At 39.9% G+C, this 26,122-nt stretch overlaps 1 protein-coding gene across 1 annotated transcript in view; it reads left to right on the top strand.

Annotated features, from left to right (window-relative positions):
• The first annotated feature begins 7,370 nt into the window (after window positions 1-7,370).
• The window catches only part of cd164 (CD164 molecule, sialomucin), a 71,896-nt gene continuing 53,144 nt past the window's right edge, over window positions 7,371-26,122 (top strand). Inside the window, exon 1 of the mRNA XM_028797608.2 lies at window positions 7,371-7,604. Within this exon, the coding sequence (XP_028653441.1) occupies window positions 7,535-7,604 (70 nt within the window). The 5' untranslated portion in view covers window positions 7,371-7,534. The remainder of the gene's footprint in view (window positions 7,605-26,122) is intronic.

A 26,122-nucleotide genomic window follows, 5' to 3' on the forward strand; every position in this document is an offset into this window, starting at 1 on the left:
GCACAAGGCAGGAACAAACCCTGGGTAGTGTGCCAGACCACAGCAGGGCACACACACACGCACCCACACACTAGGGACAATTTAGAATCGCCAATGCACCTAACCTGCATGTCTTTGGACTGTGGGAGGAAACCGGAGTACCCAGAGGAAACCCACGCAGACACAGGGAGAACATGCAAACTCCACGCAGGGAGGACCCGGGAAGTGAACCCAGGTCTCCTAACTGAGAGGCAGCTGCGCTACCACTACGCCACCATGCTGCCCTGCATGTTTTTGTTCCAACCCAATTGCTTAATCCATCCATCCATTATCCAACCCGCTATATCCTAAATAAGAAGCACTTATTGATCAAGTGACACTTCTGCTTCAATTTTTTTGACTCACTCATTTTGAACACTTATTGCTTATTTTAGTCTTAAACAGCTGCATTCTTGGTTTTTAATTGATCCTTATTTGCAATAATATGCAAATGACAAGAGTCCAGCATTTCTCCATTTACAAATGTTTGCATTTTTGTTGTGGACAACTTGGATTAATTTAATACTTGGAAGCAAAGGGAAGAGAAAAAAGTGAAGGACTGAGAATTACTCATCTGTTTTAAACTTCAAATCATTTGCATGATATCCTTAGAAAGGAACAAAAAAATCTAGGATACAAGAATGACCTGACAAGTCAGAGTTAAAGCACTAGCAAGCCATGAAATGATATTATTGGCATGCCACATTGATAGAACGAAAAATTGCTGCCATCATGGCCCTCCAGGACTGACTTTGCCCACCCCGATATACAGTAAATATATTACTATATACCGATCAGCCACAATATTAAAACTATGGAGTAAAATCTCTGCCAAAAATAACTCATAATAATTTACAACGAATTTATATTTCACATGTGAGAATTACACTTGTGCTTCTCAAAATTATGAGTCAGCATAGGTACTATGACCAGTGTGAGGCTATGCGGCCCTACACACAGCAAGCCGAGATTCACTGTATGCTATGACACCTTTTTCTCATGGCCAGCATAAAGTCCTTTAGCAATCTATGCTACAGATGGGCAGGACTTTGCTCTCCACATGCATCAATGAGCCTTGGACGTCCATGACCCTGCCACTTCACAGGTTGTCTTTCCTTGGACCACATTTGATAGGTTCTAACCACTGCATACTGGGAACACCCCACAAGACCTGCCATTTTGGAGATGCACTGACCCAGTCATGTAACCATCACAATTTGGCCTTTGTTAAAGTCATTCAAATCCTTACATTTGCCCATTTTCCTGCTTTGGACATATCCCCTTCAAGAACTGACTGATCACTTGCTGCCTAATATACCCCACCCCTTGTCAGGTGCCATTATAGCCAGATAATTCATGTTATTCATGTCTCCTGTCAGTGGCTTTAATGATGTGACTGCTCATTCAGGTTCTTCAATAACTAAGACAAGCAACAATATGGTGAGTAATGGAAATGTAAACACTCATGCTAGCAGATATTCTTTTAAATAATTTTTGACCTTTGCTCCGCTAACCGCTAGGAATCTGCATGCTTTACAGCTTTTATTTAAAATGTTTGCTGAATCATGCAAAACATTGATATTAAAAGCAGGAAATGTACTGAATTGGAAGCAATTGATCTTTTGGTTGAATTCACCTTAATGCTTTTTATAGGTAGCATTACAAAACAACACATATGTTGCTTTTATTAGTTCTAATTTTCTTTGATCCACATAAGGGCTCTGGAACCATTAAAAATAATATCCTGTTAAATTTCAACTGATAAACTTGTTTTTGAATCTATGGAATACAAATAATCTGTGAATATGCCGTAAAGAATGCAGATTTTTGGAACCGATGTTTAATTGAATATTGAAACAAATGCAGAATTAGCCAATCAAGAAAGGGCACAGAGAAAGGTAACATCTGATACAGAGACAGATAAAAGAAAATCCCACCCAAATGTATAAAAAAAGGGGGGGGGGGGGTTGCTATTTCTGGCTCCCTCTTCTGAACCATCTCAACCAGAAGAGACAGAAAAATTCAGGACCTAGAAAGATGAGAAAAAGTGAAAAAAGGTGAAATCATAACAGTACACAAGAAATACAGTATGCCCTGTCCTGTGTAGATCTGTCTGTAGAGATAACAAGTACCCATACTACTAGAAGGGGATGGCCACCATACATTGCATTTAACTCTCATACTAATCACATCTGTACTGTATATTATTGTCTGTTTTTATTTTGACCTGGAACAACTCAGTAGTTATTGATAACCTGCCAGCTGTTTATTTTAAAACATTAAAGATAATAATATAATAAAATGGAGTAAAGCACATCCAATGAAGGCATAACGAGAACAAAAACAATATAATAAACAAATATATGAAGCAAGAAATCTAAAACTTCTCTAGGATTTCCTCACATTGGTTTGAAACCATGTCTCTGAGATAAGGTGCCTTTGCCCCTTTTCCAGTTCTTTGTCTTTGTCTGTTTGTTTGTCTGTCTGTTTGACCTTTGGCCTTTTCCTCCTGCTAGTAAGCATTCACCACAAACTCTCCTCCCAAATTCAGACACATTATACCTTTGACTTGAGGTAGGTTTACACCCTGTTCAGGTTTAATTTTAGGTCAAACATGGAATCACTCTTGGGGTCAGAGATAGCTTGCTTCAGCTACAAGTAGGGCCATGTCAAGGCTATTTTTCCCCTATGCTGGACACCACTTTTGGAGCTGCAGTAAGGATGGGAAAACAGTCCCTTGCTACAGAGTCAACAGGCTAGCAGGCCAAAAAATCTTGGCAACCTTGAACTCTTAAAGGGCCGGTTTCACAGAATGGCTTCCGAAAAGCTTATTTTTAAACAGGAATACAGTTACCCTAATCTCAACCAGGAACCTTATGCTACCACCCTGTAGTTTGTTGGTGTAACTTACAAGTTCAGTGGAATAATTTTATAGTAAATCACAAGGCCCTTACTGACTCATCACTAATTCTCCCACTTTCCATATAGGTGGGAAACTGAAATTTCGCGTGCTCATTCCTGCCAGTGTACTTACAAAAGTTAGGTATGTTTCATGTCATATTGCAACACCCAAGGGGGGGGAACGGGTGTACCCCCTAAACTGTATACAGTATATAGATAGGGGAAACCCCTCCTCACTATTTCCACGACTTCCAATATATGTAGGAAGCCCAAATTTCCCATGTTCATCCTTTACACTGTACTTAAAAACGTTAAGTATGTTTCATTTCGCACAGTGCCCTGTAACAAACTTTTGAAAATAACATCTTCTTTTTGGCGGTTCTCACCATTATGCCGTAAGGAACTTTTGGAACTGACCTCTCCTTTTGGTAGTTTCATTCCTTATTTCCGTTAACAGACCATTTATTTCACAACAGAGACACACAAGGGCTGCCCCCGGTCCCCCTTCCTTTTTCCACACGGCCGCTGTCCGCGCACCTACAACATGGTTGGCTCCCTGCCTATATACATTAACGATATCCCGCGCTCATGTGCCTCCTCACTCACTTCTTTACTTTCCTCAGCTGTTCGTCGTGCTTACTGCACCCTTCTTCTTTACTCCACTGCTTCAAGCCTGTTATTGTTCACCTTCCTTCACGTCTTCCTGCTGGTGACTCCTGTCTTTTCATTTACTCCACCGCTTCAAGGCTGTCATTGTTGGGCTTCCTTACTTGCTCACGTATGTTTTCCAGGTGCTGACTTCATCATCAAATTCACTCTCAATACTAAAATAAGCCTATGAGAATTACATTGACAATCATGTTACGTTATTTTTAAAATGTTTCCTTTTCTTTTTCATAACTTCTTCAACCCACTACTTCTCCGCTGCGAAGTGTGGGTATTTTGCTAGTACTGTATAACTGAGTTCACGTGACCCTAGGTAATACATGGATACTGTATATGAAAGCAGATGCTCACCTTTTTCTCCCTTTTTCGCCAACACAACCTCCCTAAACTTAGTATCAACATCTTCTCTAACTCACCTGACGCCAGTATTATTTGCCATGGCATCTAATAGACTTTCTCAAGGAGACACCTGTCTATATAAGGTCCCACAGTTGACAGTTCATGTCAGAGCACAAACCAAGCATGAAGTCAAAGGAATTGTCTGTAGACCTCTGAGACAGGATTGTCTCAAGGCACAAATCTGGGGAAGGTTACAGAAAAATTTCTGCTGCTTTGAAGATCCCAATGAGCACAGTGGCCTCCATCATCCGTAAGTGGAAGAAGTTCGAAACCACCAGGACTCTTCATAGAGCTGGCTGGCCATCTAAACTGAGCAATCGGGGTAGAAGGGCCTTAGTCAGGGAGGTGACCAAGAACTCGATGGTCAGTCTGTCAGAGCTCCAGAGGTCCTCTGTGGAGAGAGGAGAACCTTCCAGAAGGACAACCATCTCTGCAGCAATTCTCCAATCAGGCCTGTATGGTAGAGTGGCCAGACAGAAGCCACTCCTTAGTAAAAGGCACATAGCAGCCCACCTGGAGTTTGCCAAAAGGCACCTGAAGGACTCTCAGACCATGAGAAAGAAAATTCTTTGGTCTGATGAGACAAAGATTGAACTCTTTGGTGTGAATGCCAGGCGTCACGTTTGGAGGAAACCAGGCACCGCTCATCACCAGGCCAATACCATCCCTACAGTGAAGCATGGTGGTGGTAGCATCATGCTGTGGGGATGTTTTTTAGCAGCAGGGACTGGGAGACTAGTCAGGATAAAGGGAAAGATGACTGCAGCAATGTACAGAGACATCCTGGATGAAAACCTGCTCCAGAGCGCTCTTGACCTCAGACTGGGTCGACGGTTCATCTTTCAACAGGACAACGACCCTAAGCTCACAGCCAAGATATCAAAGGAGTGGCTTCAGGACAACTCTTTGACTGTCCTTGAGTGGCCCAGCCAGAGCCCAGACTTGAATCTGATTGAACATCTCTGGAGAGATCTTAAAATGGCTGTGCACCGACGCTTCCCATCCAACCTGATGGAGCTTGAGAGGTGCCGCAAAGAGGAATGGGCGAAACTGGCCAAGCTTGTGGCATCATATTCAAAAAGACTTGAGGCTATAATTGCTGCCAAAGGTGCATCGACAAAGTATTGAGCAAAGGCTGTGAATACTTATGTACATGGGATTTCTCAGTTTCTGCAGCTAGGGGGTCCGGGGCCAAGCCCCGGCCGCCAAGCGATTTCCTGCATTCTGATCTGCAGAAATGTGTTTTCCCGGCATCTACAACCATCACTTTTTGACGATTTCCATTTGACACTGACAACCCTAACCGTAACACACTGACAGGAGCCAAATTCGCAGGCTGTCAGTGTAGACTGTCGTACAAGGCCCCGAGTGAAGGGTATGAGTGATGGAGGTCGGAGTGGGACTGCATAAATGTCTTTAGTGACGATACATTAACAGATAAAGCTACATTTTAGCCAGCTTTTGCTGTTTCCACCAGGCAGCACGTGGAGGTAAATAGCTAGGCCAAGCACTTTTTTTTTTGCTTTTTATATTTTTTATATATTTTTTTTATTTTATGAAGATGAGATCCACATTATTTTCTTTTTACATTTTTATTCGGTTTTAAAGCTTGTTTTTGGGTAGCAAAGAATTCATCTTTCGCTGCTTTTTCTTTACGTTTTTGAGCACCTGATTTATATTTCTTTGGCGGTAGAACTGAAGACATTTGGAATACAATAATTTCAAACTGTGGAAATTCGGCAAGGCCTAACTACTATCTACAAGACGTTCTTTCTAACAAAATGGAAATATATTGATATGAAGGAAAGTGATGGCTTTACGAAGAGAAGGGCCCCTTTTATGCTCTGTCAAGAATGCAGTGCGGTGGAGCGGCCCTGACTGAAGCATAAGTGGCCGCCTACTGAGGACAGAGGCACAGATGAGCCGTGGAGGTGGCAACAGGCGCATGGGCCTGAGTGAAGCGTAATGAAGAGTGGAGTGCCAAGTGGAGATGTCCACGTGGAGTAATTAGGTGATGGAATATGTTGCCCGTGAATTATATACTGTATATAAAAAATTAGTAATAGAGGTTGGAGTGAAGGAGTCTGTTGCTCCATTGGGCCCTCCGCAGCAGCGTCGCAGCACAGGAAAAAAAAAACCTTGGGTGCAGTGGGCCCCCCCCCAGCTGTGGGCCCGAAGCGGTCACTTCGTCCTAAGGCCGGCTGTTTTTGCTACAACTCTAATATAAAAAAAAAAACTGGGACAGTATGGAAAATGTTAATAAAAACAATAAGGAGTAATTTGTCAATTTACTTTGACTTGTATTTAAACAAAAGCACTATTAAGACAAAGTATGTAATTTTTACCTAATTAATTGCATTGTTTCTTGAAATTGATGCCTGCAACACATAGCAAAAAGGTGGTACGGGGTGGTTTAGGATTAATAACGATGCAACACACTGAAATAATGTGATGTGAAACAGATGAGAAAATCATGTTACAGTATACGAGGAGCCTAAACCTTCAAGAGAAAGGATGGATTGAGGCTCGCCAATTTGCCAACAGATGCGTTAGTGAATAATCAAGCACCTTCAGATTGACGTTCCCTAAAGACAGAGTGTTAGGATTTTGTGCATTTGACCCTCTAAAGAGCACAATGTAATTAATTCAAGGAATACAGTGAGTCAAATCCTGGTGGATAAAGGGCAAGGTTGAAAAACATCTGTGAATGCGTGTGATCTCCGACCCCTGAGCTGTCACAATCTTAAAAACCACTTCAGTCAACCTTTGTCAGTCAACACCATGCACTGCTGAGTCCATAGATGAAAGTTAAGTCTTTACATTACAGAGAACAAGTCATACGGTACATCAACACTGTCCAGAAGCGCCATTGATTTCTCTGGGCTTGGTCTCACCTGAAACGCAAAGTAACACAGTAGAATCGTATTTTGTTGTCCGACGAGTCAACGTTTCAAATACCATTTTTGGGAAAAGATTTGATAATGATACATAAAAATTGAAAAACCTAGTTGCATCGTGACAAAAACTTCGTTCTGTCGTGAAATTAAGTTAATTGCGCTTATATTAATAGTGTCGCGTATGCTCAGAAAATGAAAGCAGGTTTTCTATGAGTGGGATGACATGTTACAACACCCACTGGGATTCAAACTCGTCATCTGGAGCTATGTACTGCGCCATCGTAAAAGAAGACAAGGCGATAAAATCCGTTGTATGGTGAAAGTTACTTGAGTTGTACCTGCAACGGTATAATTGGGGTTAAGAAGAAATGCCTGAACTGAAGCGTTCCGCACGGCAGTTCTCCCTGGCATTTCTAGGGTTACATAGTGCAGGTTTCTCGCCACACCTCCCCCTCCTCTCCCCTCCCCCCGGCGCAGTGAGTGAGTCAGTTAAAATGCCACATGATCGAGCAGGAAGTAGCCACAGAAAAAGCTGTCTCTCTCTGGCAGGATCCAGAAAGCTCCTAGAGCACTCTAGTTTTAAACTGTTGTACTTTACTCCACTTTCTTTTTTTTCGGAAAAAAATAATCAGTAGCGTTTCCTCCTTTCCAAAATGTACTGGAAAATACTCTTGTCGGCGTTGACTGTTTTAGCTGTGCTGGGATGCGGTGATGCTCTAGAAGGTAAAGAAGTGTTTAGAGTGATTTTCTTCTTACCAAAAAAAAAAAAAAAATGACGCTTCGGTTGGTTACCGGCTGGTTTTGACCAGCGTTACCTCGCGCGGTGCCCCGCCTGTCCTCTCCAGCAGTATCATTCGTTGTCTTTCCTATCTGTTTGACAAAATCTCTACTTGATTCTAAAGTTAAGAAAAAACTTAGTTATAAAGGGTTGGTCGCTTCAAACTCTATTTCAAATGTGGACGTGTCCCTTTTTTGCCCCCCTCTTCGGTGTTTCTTGACGTGTCACTTTCCGTCGGAGGGTGTCTAAATATGCCGGACTCCTAACCGAACAGGTTAGCGCCACTTTTGAGAAGGCCCCTGTAGAGCTGGGTCCCCCACAGGTGAGAACAGAGTTGTTCTTTTACGTCTCTGTTGCAAAGTAGGTGTGTTGCGTCACGGTGACTAAACCCGACGGGTGGGGGCGTCCCGAAACCCTAGCAACACTTTTTAAGACGGCAGCCTTTCACACCTGAGCCAGCGATGATTTACAGGTAGATCTCGGGAACGTTCGAGACTCCAGTCAGAGCCACACGTAATTCGGTCGTTCGGTGAAGCATTGTGCCACGCTGCCATTACGACAGACTGCGTGTTTCAAATTAAAAAATTGAAACTAGCGGCGATCTGCTCATGAAGGTGACAAGATGTGCGCTCACTTTTGTGATCCACCGCACACTGTTGGGTTTATGTGAAATATAAGCCCTGGTTCAACAGACTTTTAACGTGGCATGGCCGTGAGGCCACCTTCAATGATCCAGGCGCACCCCTTATGTTGTGCGTGTGTGTTTTCTTCTTTTAAGTATTTCTTGTTGGAATGGTAAGTGTGGGTGCTTCCTAATTGGCTAGTTTTTTAGACAAGCAAGTCAGATTACATTTCTTGCCATCTACACCCTTTTCAGTTCAAGCAGCAAGGCTCAGGATCGTTTAGGATGGAGGTCTGTTCTTCTGTACAGAATAGCCTGTCAGAAACTGATTCGCAAGTAACTGGAAAGTGGATTAGTGAATTGCCTTCTGTACTTCTGATATTAGCCTGTGTATTTATAGAATCCATGTTATATTAAGTGAAATGGTAAGTGCTTCCTCATGTTTCCCTCTTGAGTGTGGTTCAGAAAGTACTGTATCTCTGAGACCTTCATGTTCTTAGTATAACGTAACATTCATAAGTTTGCTTAAACTAATTAGGATCAAAAGAGGTGCTGCAACCAGCTGAGGATGGGATGCCAGTCCATTGCAAGGCTCACACATATTTGGAATCACAATTTTCCCCCATTTTTGGGTTCTGGAAGAATGTTCAGCGAATGTTGGAACAGTTGGCTGCACAGTTCAAACCCAAAAAGCTGGATCAATGAGGTAGCAGCGCCATCCTCCTGTTTCCTTTGTCACGGAAGTGCAAATTATTCTCATAATTTCTGACATTAGTAGTATGTTTCTGTAATTCAGACAGCACAAGAGAGACAAACTTCATTTCTGCTTACCTGTAAAGCAGCCAATAAATTTCTTGACATTAGCAGCATGTTTCTGTAATTCAGCCAGCACAAGACAGACAGACAGACAGACTTGATTTCTGCTTACCTGTGAAGCAGTTAATAAAATGCTGATATCTAACTAGGACCCATTTTTGTCTTTTGTACTGGAAAAAATATATTGTGAGGGAGGGGTGTATGTGTATTATCAGGATTTGATCATGATGTGCCTCATAATGCACCTTTGCTGCATTAATCATTTCATGTTGCTCACCTTTTGTATTTCTGCACAGGGAAGTATTTTAGCTAAGCAAGGGAGGACAGGCCAATATTTTGTTTTATTCCTTTATTTTGTGCAACAGTTCCAACACCATGCCTGTTCCAATGATTTACTCTTCAAAAACATCTATTGCAAACTTAAGTGTGGAATATTCTATAGGTGTATGTATTTAATCACTAGTGGGCTATTATTACATAAGATGGTAATTTTGATTGAATATCGTGAATGTTTGATATTACATCTGTATTTCCCACTAAGGTCCTCTTCCAAGATCACGAGGGATAACCGTGGCGCCAAGCTTAATCACAGTGCCCTGTGAAGGAGAAACAATGTGTGAGAGACAGCCAAAAGAGCTGACTACTCTTTCGTCTTATAACAAATGTATTAGACTGTGGATTACAGTTGAATTTTCAAAATTGAGATTAAAGTTTTAAATATTTCCATTGAGCTATAGATATTTGTAATGGGTCCTGCGGTGGGTTGGCACCCTGCCCGGGATTGGTTCCTGCCTTGTGCCTTGTGTTGGCTGGGATTGGCTCCAGCAGACCCCCGTGACCCTGTGTTCGGATTCAGCGGGTTGGAAAATGGATGGATGGATATTTGTAATGGTGAGATTTTTTTTTCCAGCTTAATGTAACTTCTTAGAGCAGCTATTTTCATATATATTATATATAATATATATATATATATATATAATGTGTGTGTGTGTATAGCCTTAATTCTCATAAGCGATGTACAGATTTGTGTGTGTGAGAGAAAGAGAGAATTTTTTTAAATGCTGCCTTCAGTGTAGAGATCTGTTGTAGCTTGGTGTTTCTCTGTGTGTTGGATGGGATAGCTTGCCTTCATAATGAGCTGTGTGGCTTCACAAGTCTAACTTTATGCTTCACACAGAAGTAAAGTTTGCCTGGGCTGGGTGAAGTTGAACACCCCATTTGCAAATGGGTTTCTTATGTGGTGTTGCTCAAAGCGGAAAGGTCAGCATTACATTTCTTTTGAAGTATTGTATGAAGTGATGACTAGTAGATCTCTTAAGTGCATCAAACCTAGAATGCCCTGCAGTGCTTCAGCATATGGAAAATAAAGGTGGGTTTGCAACAATGTGTTGTAACTTCTGACAGCATACAAAAATTATATGTTCAAACCGCAATGACTTTAGTATTGCACTGTTGACATAAAATGGACAGTGTCATTTTTGGCGGCTACATTAATTTTGTTTCTTTAGCTGACATAGAGGGTGATGTCTGAGGTGCATCTAGGCTCTTCAAGCAAAAGGGGAAATTGTGCAGTACATATGGCTTTATTTTCTTGTTGCATGTTTTAAGAAACCGTAGTTAACAGTAGCAGTTGGGCAAATTGAGATTTGTGTTGGGGCAGTAAGTCTGTCCGGTGTTTAAAGTGGATGTTTATAGGGTCATTATTGTCATGCATATAGTGTGGTGAAGTTCTTGCATGCATGTACTACAAAATTCTTTAGTGACATAATTGTAGGTTTACAGTAATCCCTCCTCCATCGCGGGGGTTGCGTTCCAGAGCCACCCGCGAAATAAGAAAATCCGCGAAGTAGAAACCATATGTTTATATGGTTATTTTTATATTGTCATGCTTGGGTCACAGATTTGCGCAGAAACACAGGAGGTTGTAGAGAGACAGGAACGTTATTCAAACACTGCAAACAAACATTTGTCTCTTTTTCAAAAGTTTAAACTGTGCTCCATGACAAGACAGAGATGACAGTTCCGTCTCACAATTAAAAGAATGCAAACATATCTTCCTTTTCAAAGGAGTGCGTGTCAGGAGCACAGAATGTCACATAGATAGAGAAAACAATCTCTGGCAAACAAATCAATAGGGCTGTTTGGCTTAAGTATGCGAAGCACCGCGGCACAAAGCTGTTGAAGGCGGCAGCTCACACCCCCTCCGTCAGGAGCAGACAAAGAGAGATAGAGAGAGACAGAGTTTGTTTTCCAAGCAAAAATCAATACGTGCCCTTCGAGCTTTTAAGTATGCGAAGCACTGTGCAGCTGCACAAAAGATAGCAACGTGAAGATAATCTTTCAGCATTTTTAGACGAGCGTCCGTCCGTATCATCTAGGTGTGCGAACAGCCCCCCTGCTCAATCCCCCTACGTCAGGATCACAGAAAGTCAGCGCAAGAGAAAAGTAAGCTGGGTAGCTTCTCAGCCATCTGCCAATAGCGTCCCTTGTATGAAATCAACTGGGCAAACCAACTGAGGAAGCATGTACCAGAAATTAAAAGACCCATTGTCCGCAGAAACCCGCGAAGCAGCGAAAAATCTGCGATATATATTTAAGTATGCTTACATATAAAATCCGCGATGGAGTGAAGCCGTGAAAGGCGAAGCGCGATATAGCGAGGGATTACTGTATACGGTCAGTGAGTATAACTACCTTGCTTTGAAAGTTTTGTCTTCAATACCCAAAACTACATTATTGCTTGTCAGCTGCTTGATAATCTTTAAAATTACTACCTTGTGCCATTGCTTGCATAATGTTTGGCCGTTTGATTATGTTCCTTTTTAAGTTTGTGTCGCATGTTGTTTTTAGTAAGTGCTGGTAAGTAGTATGGTTAACAAAAAATGACCTTAATTCCAAAAAAGATAAAATTTCTGCAAATTTGTGGAGCCAGTCAACTGTTTCAGTGTACATAGATGATGTGTCTACTCTATTGGCGATGGATGATATCGTCGACCATCAGCTCAGCCCTAATAATTTAAATTTACCTTTTGTTTTCTGAATTAATATCAAACGATGCCCCAACAGTTGTCTTCTTACTTCTTGTTTGTATGCATTACTATCCCATTAGCTGATGGCCCTCACTGAATCTACAAAGAACTTGTGTAATTTCCTTTTAATATAAAGGAAATTATTAATACTCTATGTGAAGCTGAGGGGTCTCTGCTGTTATACTGTCTCCTGCAGTTGAAATATTTAGTCACTGGATACAGATGTAGCAGGGAGAAATGTGTGATATCACCAGAATGGAAATCATTGGGAATATGGCTGCTTTCTCTCCCCACTATTCTAGAGGTCTTCCATTGAGAACAATGCAAAATCCACTGTTCTATTGTTTCTCCTTGCGGAAATCTGCTGTGATTTCCTGATTCAGTATCAGGTGATTCGTTGTACTGTTCACTCATTCTTACATCTATAGCATGTGAGAGCTGCAGTGACTACAGAAGCTTTTGCATATATCATGAGGACTGTTCTAACATGATGTTAAACTCTTTTGGAACTGGCAACACAAATTTAAAAACTAGCTTGAATGTAATGGTGCATTTATGAAACAATGTTAATTGAGTGAGTTTCATCCGCGGATGAATATGGTAAATTTTAAGTGTTTGTGCAAAATATTTAACCTGTGGTCTCATCACTGTTTCACATCCAATGATGTTTGTGTGGTATGCCAACATTTTTAAACCTCACAACAAATGAGGGGTACATAGTCTTGGGTGGGGGGATTTTAAGCAAAGAGTTTATAGGGAATGATGTATTATGAACTACCTGATTTACCTTAGCTTGTGTACATTTTACATTTATTCTGACATTTTCTCTCTAGTAACTGAAAAATACTGCTTTAAATCAGTGCTAAAAATAAAAATCCAAACATGCCTCTACTATTGAATAAGTGAATTCCAAGATAATTAAGGATATTTCCATTTAAACTCTTTAAAGCAGTTGTTACAAAACATACTTTTAAAGACAGGTTTGTTAGAGAACCACTCTAAGTTGTAACATTTTATGTGTTTAGATTTATATTTACATCAGCTGGGTTAAAATATTACTAAAGATTAATATTTAACAGGTGAGTGGAAGTAATTGAAAATGTTACAAACTCCTTGGGTTTTAATTTTCCAGATTTATCCCTCCTTTTATTCACATTTGTTCTAACACTAAAACTTCCTGTGTAAAATAAAATCTGTCAGTTTTACATTAACTTCATTCAAGAACTCCTTTTAAATAGTCATTGTTTTGCTGTTCTAAAACAAGGTTTCTTGAGTGATCAGACTTTATTTTTTCTTATGCTTGTATACAAATCCAGAATTAGAAATTTAAGTGGATTGACATTAGCTGTAGTTGGTAAATTTGTAACTGTGAGAGAGCATTACATTCTTGCATTCTTCAACATACCATTCAAATTTTTGGCATGTGCCTTTACTTACGGATTATACTAGTAAACATTTAACGAATGGCTCAAATTCAGTGTTTGCAAATTTTTATTTAGCAGGACAGGCAAAACAGATTTCATTGCTAACTGTATGTTTCTGTGATTATGCATCCCTGTTAACACAATAATTGCTTATTAATAGGGAGATGTGTCTTATACTTTGAAGCATTGAAAGAGTAAATATATTTTTGTTTGGTATTCACAAATGGAGTAGCTCATGTCTTTGCTGTTGTAGTCTGGCCAAATGGCCACTTTGATTTCATACTTGGCTTGATGTTTCATTGCTGCAACTGTTGTTAACGCTTTCAGTCCTCCAACATCCCACACTCCTTTGGGTGTAATTGTGGATGTTTGTGTGGTCCTCCTGCAACCCTGAAATTTATATGCTGGTTATGATGGATGTATGTACTGATGGGCATCTGTAGAAGTGCTCATTATACTGTAATAATTGGAGAATGAATTTCAAAGCCCCTGTTCATCTATTGGAACTGTGTAGGACACTGTATAAAAAGTGATTAATCTTATTTTTTTTTTTTTTTTATCTCCCCTGACAAATCCGTAATAGTACAAGTTAAATGATTACATCTTCTGTACATACTTTGAGAAATGTTACCAATATGTTTCTGATTTGACTTCATAAAGTGGCAATAACGAGAGAGCCTGTATGTTTTTTCTTTTTAAGTAATAAAGTACTATTACTGTAATTGCATACTGAGATTCTCCTCCCTTAAACACTAAACATTTTCTGACATGACTTTATGCTGTTTTTCTTTTTGACATGTTAATGCGGTGCTGTATCATCTCCACACTGAGTCATTTTCTTATTTACTGCAAATAGTATTTGTATACTATTTTCCTGTGACTGCAAATAGATATATTACTTTGGCAGGTACAGTAATATGTGGGAAAAAAAATTTCTTATGGAAATGGCTTACAGCATACAGAGTCATATTAACACATTTTGAAAAGAAAACGCAGATGTCTGAAAGTGCTTTGAGTATTTTGAACAAAGAACAATTTCAGCACGTGATTGTAGAAATTGGACTTGTGTGTGTGTGTTTTTTTTTGTTTTTGTTTTTTTTTTTAATCATGTAAGAGTACAATATGGACATTCTTACTGCTAATGGTGCCGTAAAATAAGTTAGTATCATTATGTTTTTGGAACTTTATAGTATCGTAATTTCTAATTTTTCTCATGCAATTAATACAGACCAGGACTGATGTGGGGCTGGGGCTTATCCCAGCTAGCATAGGGAGCAAGATGGGAACAAACTGTAGATAGGGCGCCAGTCCATTGCCGGACGAACACCCACACAACAAGCACACACTAGGATGGTGGACAGTGGGAGGAAATGAGAGCGCCAGAGGAAACAAATACCCACCCAGGTAGAACGTGCATACTATATGCAGTGAGGATCCAGGATGCAAACCTTGGAATCCTTACTACAAGGCAGCAGCAGTGCCACAGTGCCTCCACTTCATTTTCATCTTTTACCAAGAAATTGGTTTTAGTCACTACTCCTCACTGTGCGTGGAGTCGGTATAGACAAACATCCTCTTTTAGCCTGATTAACACCTTATTAGTAGTCACTGCTCTGATGGTGGAAATAGGCATTTTCAACCATTTAGTTATTTTCCTTGTTTTTTGTGTAGCACAAAAACCTTTTGTTTCACATCATTACTGCATTCTTTGGTCTGTGCATTCTGATGGATGACTAACGGAAAGTGTCCAAAGTATGACTTTCTAGGTGGGTCAGTAATTATGGCACACATGAGATTTTTGAGGTTAGATATGTTCATGTTTGAAATGAAAACTCAAGAAGATCAACAATAAGTTGCAGGCTAAGATAATTTGTGTAGTTTTTCTTTTGAGCAGAGTGATTTAGTATGAATTTTATTAATCAATGGCATCCATACACTCCTTGACAGGATTCTTTTTTTTCATCTGCACATACTATGTTTGAATAAAAAAATTCTTGTACTTAAAGTTTATTCCTGTAATGTTGCTAAGATGTTGTATTAATACATAAGACCATGAAATGAAGAATAAATTAATGATTGGAAATTAATTTGAATATTACTTTTAGATCAGTTTTCACCCACTAACTTGAATTTAGAGGGCAATTACCCTAAGTTCTTGTCAATAAGCCGCGGCTTATCTAAGGAAAAAAGTTGTGAAAATGAAAAAATAGAATATCAGCTTATACATAAGTCCGGCTTATACATCCATCGCGGGGGTTGCGTTCCAGAGCCACCCGCGAAATAAGAATATCCGCGAAGTAGAAACCATATGTTTATATGGTTATTTTTATATTGTCATGCTTGGGTCACAGATTTGCGCAGAAACACAGGAGGTTGTAGAGAGACAGGAACGTTATTCAAACACTGCAAACAAACATTTGTCTCTTTTTCAAAAGTTTAAACTGTGCTCCATGACAAGACAGAGATGACAGTTCCGTCTCACAATTAAAAGAATGCAAACATATCTTCCTCTTCAAAGCAGTGAAGCAAACAAATCAATATGTCTGTTTGGCTTTTAAGTATGCGAAGCACCGCGGCACAAAGCTGTTGAAGGCGGCAGCTCACACCCCCTCCGTCAGGAGCAGACAAAGAGAGAGAGAGGGAGAGTTTGTTTTTCAGTCAAAAATCAATACGTGCCCTTCGAGCTTTTAAGTATGCGAAGCACTGTGCAGCATGTCTTTTCAGGAATCAGCTTTACAAAAGATAGCAACGTGAAGATAATCTTTCAGCATTTTTAGACGAGCGTCCGTATCGTCTAGGTGTGCAAACAGCCCCCCTGCTCAATCCCCATACGTCAGGATCACAGATAGTCAGCGCAAGAGAGAGAGAACAGTAAGCCGGGTAGCTTCTCAGCCATCTGCCAATAGCGTCCCTTGTATGAAATCAACTGGGCAAACCAACTGAGGAAGCATGTACCAGAAATTAAAAGACCCATTGTCCGCAGAAATCCGCGATATATATTTAAATATGCTTACATATAAAATCACAATTTAAATGCCCGCTACGCGCTCGTGTTGACTCGGCGACGCCCAGAGCAGAAAGAACGCGCTCCGGCCGCTCCAACCGTGCCATGCGGGGAGTGAGAGAGACGGCAATATCTCACACTCTCTCCCCCCTTAAAGAAATTAAATGGGCGCGAGTGAGACCACTGACCTCCCTCCCTTCTATTAGTTATAGGTTATAGTACGTTCGGCTTATCCATGAGTCCGGCTTATCTATGATACGATTTTATTTTAAAAATTCGTATGATTTTTGGTCTCCGGCTAATACATGAGTCCGGCTTATAGACAAGAACTTAGGGTACTTTTGATGTCATTCAACAGTTTAGTCATTATTGAAATGTTACTTTTGTCCTTGGTTCATCAAAAACTGTGACTGTCAGAACTTCTGTCTAACAGTTAATTTTCTATTTAAAGTTTGTCCATGTCTTATTGATATAATGTGTGATGAGGCAGAAGCATCTCTATATTGATTTATATACAAATCACCATTTTTCAGGTATTCAGAAATTACTAAGATGGAGCAATGTTTTAATTATTGAAAAATATGATTTTTAAATGAATGATGGAGAGGTAAATATTGTTAGGGCTGCAATAACTAATTAATGTAATTGTAAATGAGCCGTGATGAAAATAATTGCCAACAAATTTTATTAGTTGGCTTGACATGTATATATTACTTTACTACTACTACAACAACAACATTTATTTGTATTGCATTTTCATACAAATGATGTAGTTCAAAGTGCTTTACAGATGAAGAAAGAAAAAAATATATAAAAATTAGGCAATACTAATTAACAAAGAATATGGTCTGATGGCCAGGTAAAACAGAAAAAAACAACTCCAGAGGGCTGGAGAAAAAAATGAAATCTGCAGGGTTTCCCAGCCCCCTCTAGGCATTCTACCCAACATAAATGATCTAAATCAGTCCTTGTGGTTTTCAGGCTTCATGTGGAAGAATTAAATGATGATGGTCATGTGGACATCTGGCCTTCAATCGATCAATGTAGGGACTGCACAGTGCTTTGATGAGCAGATTGCCACTACAGAAACCGGGAAAAGAACAGTAGAGAAAATAGGGGTTACTTTGGATTGTGTAGCCGGGGGGGGGGGGGATAATTAAATGCATAGAGAGAATATCAGGGTTATACTAAAATGAAGCAGTGAGAAAGCCATGTTAAAGTCTATGTGGACCAGTCCACCCATGAGGTTTGGAACAGGTGTCATTCTGTTATGTGCTTCAACTAAATTAATATGTTCCCTTAGTACACTTGAGCATTCGTAATTAGCTGTAATGAGCCGTCACTCCCCTAAGGCACACTGTAGCTGTATCACTCCATATGGCTTGGTATTCTTTAGAGGCTAATGCTTTATGGCAAGTAGGATACTGTAATCCTTAGTATTTTGTAAGTGAACAGTCTCAACACTAATGTTCAAGACCGTCCAAAACCAGTATGGGTTTTTTTCTGCAACCTATCCATGCAAAAAAGCTTTGAGAATTTGGATGCAGGCAAACTGTACATAATACATTTGCTTTTCCAGAACGCCACTGCAATGAACAATTTCAATTTGCTTCATTTATTATAAATGGAGTGAAACAAAAGTTATTGGCAAACTACAGTGTCGCTGAGATTCACACTGTGTGTAGGACTCTATGAAATCCGTTTCATTTTCCGCAAATTCCGTTTTATTTTGTAACATTTTGGGTTTTCTGTGGTGTGTTTTTTATAACCTATTTTGAGATTTTTATCAGTTTTTACTCTAAAATATATACAACCACATCCTTCAATGTAATGGCATAACATTGCATTATTTTAAAGTCTTTTATTGAACTTTCAAAAAATGCACCTACACTTATTCAGTAGCAGCAAAAAATCTGTGCATAAATGAAAGAGTAAATTTAGATGAATTCAAGTTCATAGTTATAAATATCTTGAATTATGTTCTGAAAGTGCAATTTTCAACTTAAAGCATATGGAATTTGCTAAACTGAAAATCCTTATATTCTAATGACCTGAACTAGATTAATGTGTTTTTTCTCTACTCATTTGTCTTATTTGCATTTCTGACCCACATCTCCATTGAAGTCATTTTAATTCACAAATACGTTCTATCTTTTGTTATTTATTTCTCAAGAATGGTTAGATGCACTATCTGGACAGGAAGGAACCTCATTATTTAGTTGTGACATGATTTTTTGGGAACTACTGCTATTGTTCTCTTAAATTGTCCGACAGCTCAGTATACCACAAATATTGTTCCCGTTAATGCTTCTTTTTGTACCTTGTAGGATGTCAAGGTGAACCTGAAAATGCAGAGTAGGGCAAATTTTGCTTATGATTAATCCTGTATATTCCAGCACCAAAGGCACAGTTTCACTGGTTTTCTTCTAAATTTGTCTTGGTTCCAATTGGATTTCTTTGTGTTTTTGTTATTTGATTTTTTTTTTTTGTGAGTAGTCACTTGTATCGGCTGAAGCTGCTGTTGAAATCAGTTGAGCTGATTGGAAAGGATATGTAGGACATCTCTGTTTTGCACATTTGGAGGTAGTCGGCAAAGTCCACAGAAGGAGACTGACCCTTGTTTGGCACATAGTATAGATATTGTCACGCTTGGGTCACAGGTTTACACAGAAGATGGTAGAGACAGGAATTTTATTCAAATACTGCAAACAAACATGTCTCTTTTTCAAAAGTTTAAACGTGCTCCTTGACAAGACGGAGATGACAAATCCGTCTCACAATTAAAAGAATGCAAACACATCTTCCTCTTCAAAGAAGTGTGCGCCAGGAGCAGGGAAGGTCTGAGAGAGAGAAAAGCAAACAAAACAATCCGAATCTGAGAGGTGCTGTTTGGACTTTTAAGTCTGCAAAGTACTGCGCAGATCACGTGATAGATCAGCCGCAAGGGAGCAATGTGAAGGTATTCTTTCAGTGTCTTTTAACCTGTAGGGGTGCAATCAGCCCCCCAGCTCACAGTATACTCCAGAAAAGCTGGTGCCCTTATTCTTAAAAATTCACTGGGATATTATTGTGCCTTAAATTTTGCAGTCAAGGTTTTGTTCCTAATTATTTTGGTTGTTGATGGTGTATGGTATGCTAGTCTCTTCCAAAATTTATTCTGTATTAATCCCATACACCTAGCTAAACTATGTACCTTAACTGACAGGCAAGTGCTGAACCTCCTGCATGCCATTATGTGTATGTGTATGTGTATATATTTATATATATATATATATAGAAAGAAAATCCTGCGACGAGGCGTGATTTTGAAGAGATACACTTCAGAGAGGCAGAGACACTTTCACTTACAGCGACACGGTCAAGGCACGTCATACTGACGTCCATTGGAAGCATGTTCCCGTGAGATGGTGACTTGTCAAACAAGATCACGGTCATGTAACCTCTCAGTTGTTGCCCCGGCCTACTTACAACCATTTTCAAACAAGACCACGGTCATTTAAAAAGCGAAGAAGAAAGAGCAGCTCTAAAACAATTGATAAGTTGAAGATGACACGGCCACAACTAAACGAAGAAGAAAGTGCGTCAAAAAAGACCCAAAAGCGCTGGAGAGAAAAGAATGCTCAACAAAAAATGCAAAAAAGAACAATAATAATCTGAGTAAGCGAAGAAGAAAGAGAAGCTCAAACAAAATTTAATAAATTAAACATCACACGTCCACGACTAAGCAAAGAAGAAAGAGCAACAAGTCGAAAAGAGACCCAAAAGCATTGGAGAGAAAAGAATGCACAAAAAAGGGATAATCAGCCCGGAACAAGTGGAATCGAACACCTCGTGGATCCAAAGGGGGTCAGAAATAAAAAACAGAGAAAAAAAGACAAATTAGAACTTCATAAACAACAAAGCGAAGAAGAAAAGAGCAAGAGCAGTGTCGAAAACAGACCCAAAAGCGATGCACAGAAAAGAATGGAAACAAGAACATTTAATACTCTATATTCAACGTCGCAAACGAAGGACAGTAATAATTGGTCCAGAACAAATGGAATTGAAAACCTTGCAGGTAAAATCAGGGTCAGAAATAAAACAGAGTACAAGACACAGTAGAACTTCATAAAGATGTTCAAAAACTGTGGTGTCATACACATGAAGAGCAGGTTACAGATTATGAAAGCAGTGGAATTCAAAAGATTCAAAAAGCATGTTGGCGCCATCCACACAAGTTCAAAAATATGACCGTACTAAAATTCGAAAGTGTTCAAAAAAAAAAAAAAAAAGACAGTACAGATTGCATTCACTCTAACAAACGGAAATTATTACTCGGTGAAATTGCGCTTTAACTCTTTTAGGGCTAATTTTTTTTTTTTTGTTTCTTTTCTCCCAGGGCTGAATATTTTTCCAAAAACTAACATTTTTTAAAAAAGAACACAAAGCAATTGTTTAACATATCAAATCAACAAAAAATATTTACTTTTGACAAATGTTACTGTCTTGCATGTTGTATGAGCCTGCATACTCTATGATTTCACATACATATCACATACATTTTACACAGCAAAGTCTGATCTTGCTCAAAGCAGCCAATTTCAGTCATTGCCACATTGCACTCCTTACAATATGTGTTGCTTTGGTGCCTATTTTTCAATTGTCTGTTGCTGCACTTTCTCACATATATTGTTATTGTGTACTGTAGAGAGACAAGTCACCCATTTGCCATCGTGCCATGCCACTGCCACCAAGTTTTCTGCCTGCATGAAAGCCGTATTGTCACCTCTTTTCATCTTCTGAAACTTTATGAACTTTATGTATGGCATTATAGCCTGGCTCACCCCATGGGATTTGCTTCTGTTTATTACAGAAGTGAATAAAACTTTGCAGCAGCACGTACCTATCACCACGCTGCATAACCTGACCAAAGCCACCAGGGGACAAAACATGTTTGGACCAATGCTCCCTGAAGTTATATCACCAGTTCTGTCCCATCTCTATTTGTAATGCCACAGCGCGCTTCATCTCGTCTTTCGTTGTGGGTTTCCACTTTGAAAAACGAGAATGCGATGCAAACGCAGCCCGCGATTCAAAAAAAATCTCTGCCTACCTGTTTGTCTCGTCTGACAATAGCTGAAAAGCAGCATCAGGAGAGAGCAGCCTGAAGTACAGCAGCTGGTGATCTGTCCTGTCCAACAGCAAGCCATGCCGTCTTGTAAACTCCGGTAGCCAGATCGGCTCTCAACGGATCAATGTCTGTGTATTTATCCCATGCAAACCTTGCCGTAGATGCATCGGCTGCGCGAAGGCACTCAACTGGCAGCAGATCCGCTGGCGTGGCATCGGCTGGTGTCTGATCAGCTGATGCCGGCTTCTCACTCTCTTGCTCGATCACCTGATCACTGCCAATAAAATCCGATTCTGAAAAATCAAGAGTCCGACTCCGCGATAATGCGCAAAACATCATCTGCTGAGTGTTTTCTTTTCTGCACTTGCTTCACTCCCTTTTCACATGTCGATGCCATCTTGCCATTGTTTACATTTCGCAACTCACGCACACGCAAGGTTTAGTTGCCGAGTCAACAAGTCTAGCATTCCTCCAAGCACAGAGGGAATGCCTGTGACGTGACAGTGAGATTTGTCGCCATTAACAGCTGATTGTCGCCCTCTATCCCTGGATGTCGACTTTTATCGACATTTGCCTTCAACCCCTCCTGTCGACAAAAGTCGACATCCGCCCTAAAAGAGTTAAAGTTTAAGTCGGATACTTGTAGATCGCTGTATTCATGTTGCCATCAGGGAAAAGTACTGCTACTTACCAATGAAGAGGCGTTTCCACGAGATTTAAAAAATTTCATTGTTTGGTGAATGGGAAATCCACAAACACTACAGGCAAAATATACGCGTCTACGATACTCGTTTTGCGTTAGCATCATTCAATGCAATGCATGATTTACCCAATAATGGACCATACTCTGAGAATCTGTGGTCCCGCAACAATTAAAGCTACGACAAGTTTAATTTAGAAAAAAAACACAATTTGGTCAGGTGTATATTTATGATCACAGAGAAGCGCTGCAACATACAATCGAAAGAGTTAAATATCCGATGTACTAGAAATTATAATGCCAATAATGGATCCAAATCCATATGTCCAAAAGTATCGCACTTTACACGATATTTATCTAGAGAACACGGACAAAGAAATTGTCTTGGATTTCCATCTAAATCCGAAAGATCACAGTCTCATTTATAATAAACCAACATGTGACAAATTGTCAGAGATAATAATTTCGAAAGACGGAGATATCAAAGACAGAGTAGATATTCGTGTATATCCAAAGGCAAAGCACAATTTGTCATTTCTGTCAAATACATTACCACATTCACATCCTTTACTCTTTCCTTTGCTTTTCCCGGAAGGCGAAACAGGATGGTCGTACAATATAAAACAAACTCATTCAGAAAAATGTATAACACCCACACAATATTTCAGGTCCAAATTAGCGATGCATTCCCATGTATTTAATCCACTTCTATCATCAACGTCTATCACAACATTACATTATTAATGCGTATCTAAAAGCCGAAGCTAATCGTCTCTTCTTTATTAAATCTAATCAAGCTAAACTTAGAATGGAACGTATGCAAGGGCTCATTTGATCACATTCAAAATTCAAATATCAATAGTTCAGACAAATTCAAAATAGGTGAGGGATGACTGTATTACTGTTTTACCTATCGTGAGGATTACGTTCCAGAGCCCCCCACGATAGGTGAAAATCCGCAAAGTAAAAAACGTATGTTTATATGTTTATTTTTATATCGTCACGCTTGGGTCACAGATTTACACAGAAACACAGGAGGTTGTAGAGAGAGGGAACTTTATTCAAACACTGCAAGCAATCATTTGTCTCTTTTTCAAAAGTTTAAACGTGCTCCATGACAAGACAGAGATGACAGTTCCGTCTCACAATTAAAAGAATGCAAACATATCTTCCTCTTCAAAGGAGTGCGCATCAGGAGCAGAGAATGTCAGAGAGAGAGAGAGAAAAGCAAACAATAAGTATGTGAAGCACCATGCAGGAAGCATATCACTTGACAAAGCAGCTGCAAGTAAGCCCAGCAAGGAAGGGAGCAATGTGAAGGTAGTTTTTCAGCATTTTTTAGACGAGCATCCATATCATCTAGGGGTGTGAACAGCCCCCCTGCTCACACCCCCTCCATCGGGAGCAGAGAATGTCGGAGCAAAAGAGAGAGAGAAAAGCAAACAATCAAAAATCAATAGGTGCTGTTTGGGCTTTTAAGTATACGAAGCACCGTGCGAGAAAGCATATCGTACAACAAAGCAGCCGCAAGTAAGCCCAGCAAGGAAGGGAGCAATGTGAAGGTAGTCTTTCAGCGTTTTTTGAGGAGCGTCCGTATCCTCTAGGGCAGTGGTCCCCAACCTTTTTGACAGCAAGGACCACTTTATTAAATGCAAATTTTTCCACGGACCGGTCGGGGGGGGGGCAGTTTTATACACAATTTACGTAACATTTCTATTATTAAGTTATTAAGCAGTTCGCATACGTTTGCAACCCGAGATTTTTCTTCTTTATTTGCATATAACAAAGACACATGCTTTGCATTTGCCATTCCAACAGATTGCACATCACAAACATTAACACTTCTATCTTTTTTTCGTGTCTGCCGTTTCTATAGGAGGGTGACAATGAGTTAAATTCCAATGGATGTTTTTCAAATATTGACAAGCAATAAGCAAAAGGTATCACTGAAAACCACAGAAAACAAAAACGGCAAAAAAAAAAAAAAAAACAGTACGAGGAAAGTTCGAAGAAAGAGATTTTTTTTTTCTTTTTTTACAATGTTTCTGTTTGGGGATCGTTGTGCAAACGTGCACAACTGAGCTGCGACCACAGATCTAACTGCTCTGTGGATGATTTGTTCAAGCATTTCAAGGTCACTTCGTTGTAATGAAAGCATCTGCTGAATGTACTTCGTAGTAACGCGATTTCTATAGACTCGTGTCATATGGGGAAACTGTCGGGACTAAAAAATACTTTGTTGTAATACTCTCTCACCTCGGTCTCTCTCCTCTCTCTGCGCTGCTGCAAAGCCCCGCCCGCCAAGCGTTCTAAAAAGTCTGAGTGAGTCTCCGTTGCCGGCAGTTCTCTCGCGGCCCGGCTGTCAGACGGCTGCGGCCCGGTAGTGGGCCACGGACCGGGGTTTGGGGACCCCTGCTCTAGGGGTGCGAACAGCCCCCCTGCTCACAATATATTTGTGTAGTTTTATTTAATATGTAATATGTGCTCTGATTGGGTAGCTTCTCGGCCATCTGCCAATAGTGTCCCTTGTATGAAGTCAACTGGGCAAACCAAGTGAGGAAGCATGTACCAGAAATTAAAAGACCCATTGTCCACTGAAACCCATGAACCAGCAAAAAATCAGCGATTATATATTTAAATATGCTTACATATCAAATACGCGATAGAGTGAAGCCGCAAAAATCGAAGCGCGATATAGCAAGGGATTACTGTATTACCCTCATCATATCAAGTTAGTCCAAGAGCATTGCAACAGTTGTATCATGATGCAATGGCAATATCCAGAACTATTGTTTGCCCAGAGTTATTTATTACAATGATGTGCAATCCACAATAGCCAGAAATCCGTAGATTCCTGAGAAAAATGCCACCAGCTACATCGGCTCTGGATATTCCCACTTTCCTAAGTAGATTGTTTTATCAGAAAGTCTTATTTTTATTGAATGAACTCGATGGTGTTCGTGCCAATCACAGCATACATTTACACCATCGAGTTTCAAAAACGGGGTTTGCCTCGCATGCATTAATTGGTTACTTATAGATAGACTTGCAGTATATTGAAGTTGCATTTGTTCAGAGTTCACTAATTATTGGCGTCTTCAGTATTATTGCCATCTCGGCTCATTACCACCTAATAGCCTATGTGTGGTAAGTGTACTGGTGCAAAAATAGCTGCCATTGCATCATTCAAATGGATTGACATTGGTTGTGATTGAAGTAGCTCCCCAGCCTGTACTGTCCCAAGCCAAACAAACTGGTGCCCCAAGTGGAATGTTCTTGTGGGGGCCCTCACCCACAACACTCCCCTCCCTGAATCCATTACATTAGTAATTCTTGCAACAGCTTTAATGCGAACATATATGTACAGTTGTGCTTGAAAGTTTGTGAACCCTTTGGAATTTTCTATATTTCTGCATACATATGACCTAAAACATCATCAGATTTTCACTCGAGTCCTAAAAGTAGATAAAGAGAAACCAGTTAAACAAATGAGACAAAAATATTATACTTAGTCATTTATTTATTTATTGAGGAAAATGATCGAATATTACATATTTGTGAGTGGCAAAAGTTTGTTTTTTTGTTTTTTTTTATTTCGCCTTATACAATTTCTTGTATTAGGAATTTGTTAGGTTTCGCATACCCCTTGGGGTCAGAGCGCAGGGTCAGCCATTGTACAGTGCCCCTGGAGCAATTACAGGTTAAGGGCCTTACTCAAGGGCCCAGCAGAGTAGGATCTGTTTTTGGCAGTGACGGGG

The sequence above is a fragment of the Erpetoichthys calabaricus genome, chromosome 3, assembly GCF_900747795.2.
Source record: "Erpetoichthys calabaricus chromosome 3, fErpCal1.3, whole genome shotgun sequence".
Lineage (NCBI taxonomy): Eukaryota > Metazoa > Chordata > Cladistia > Polypteriformes > Polypteridae > Erpetoichthys > Erpetoichthys calabaricus.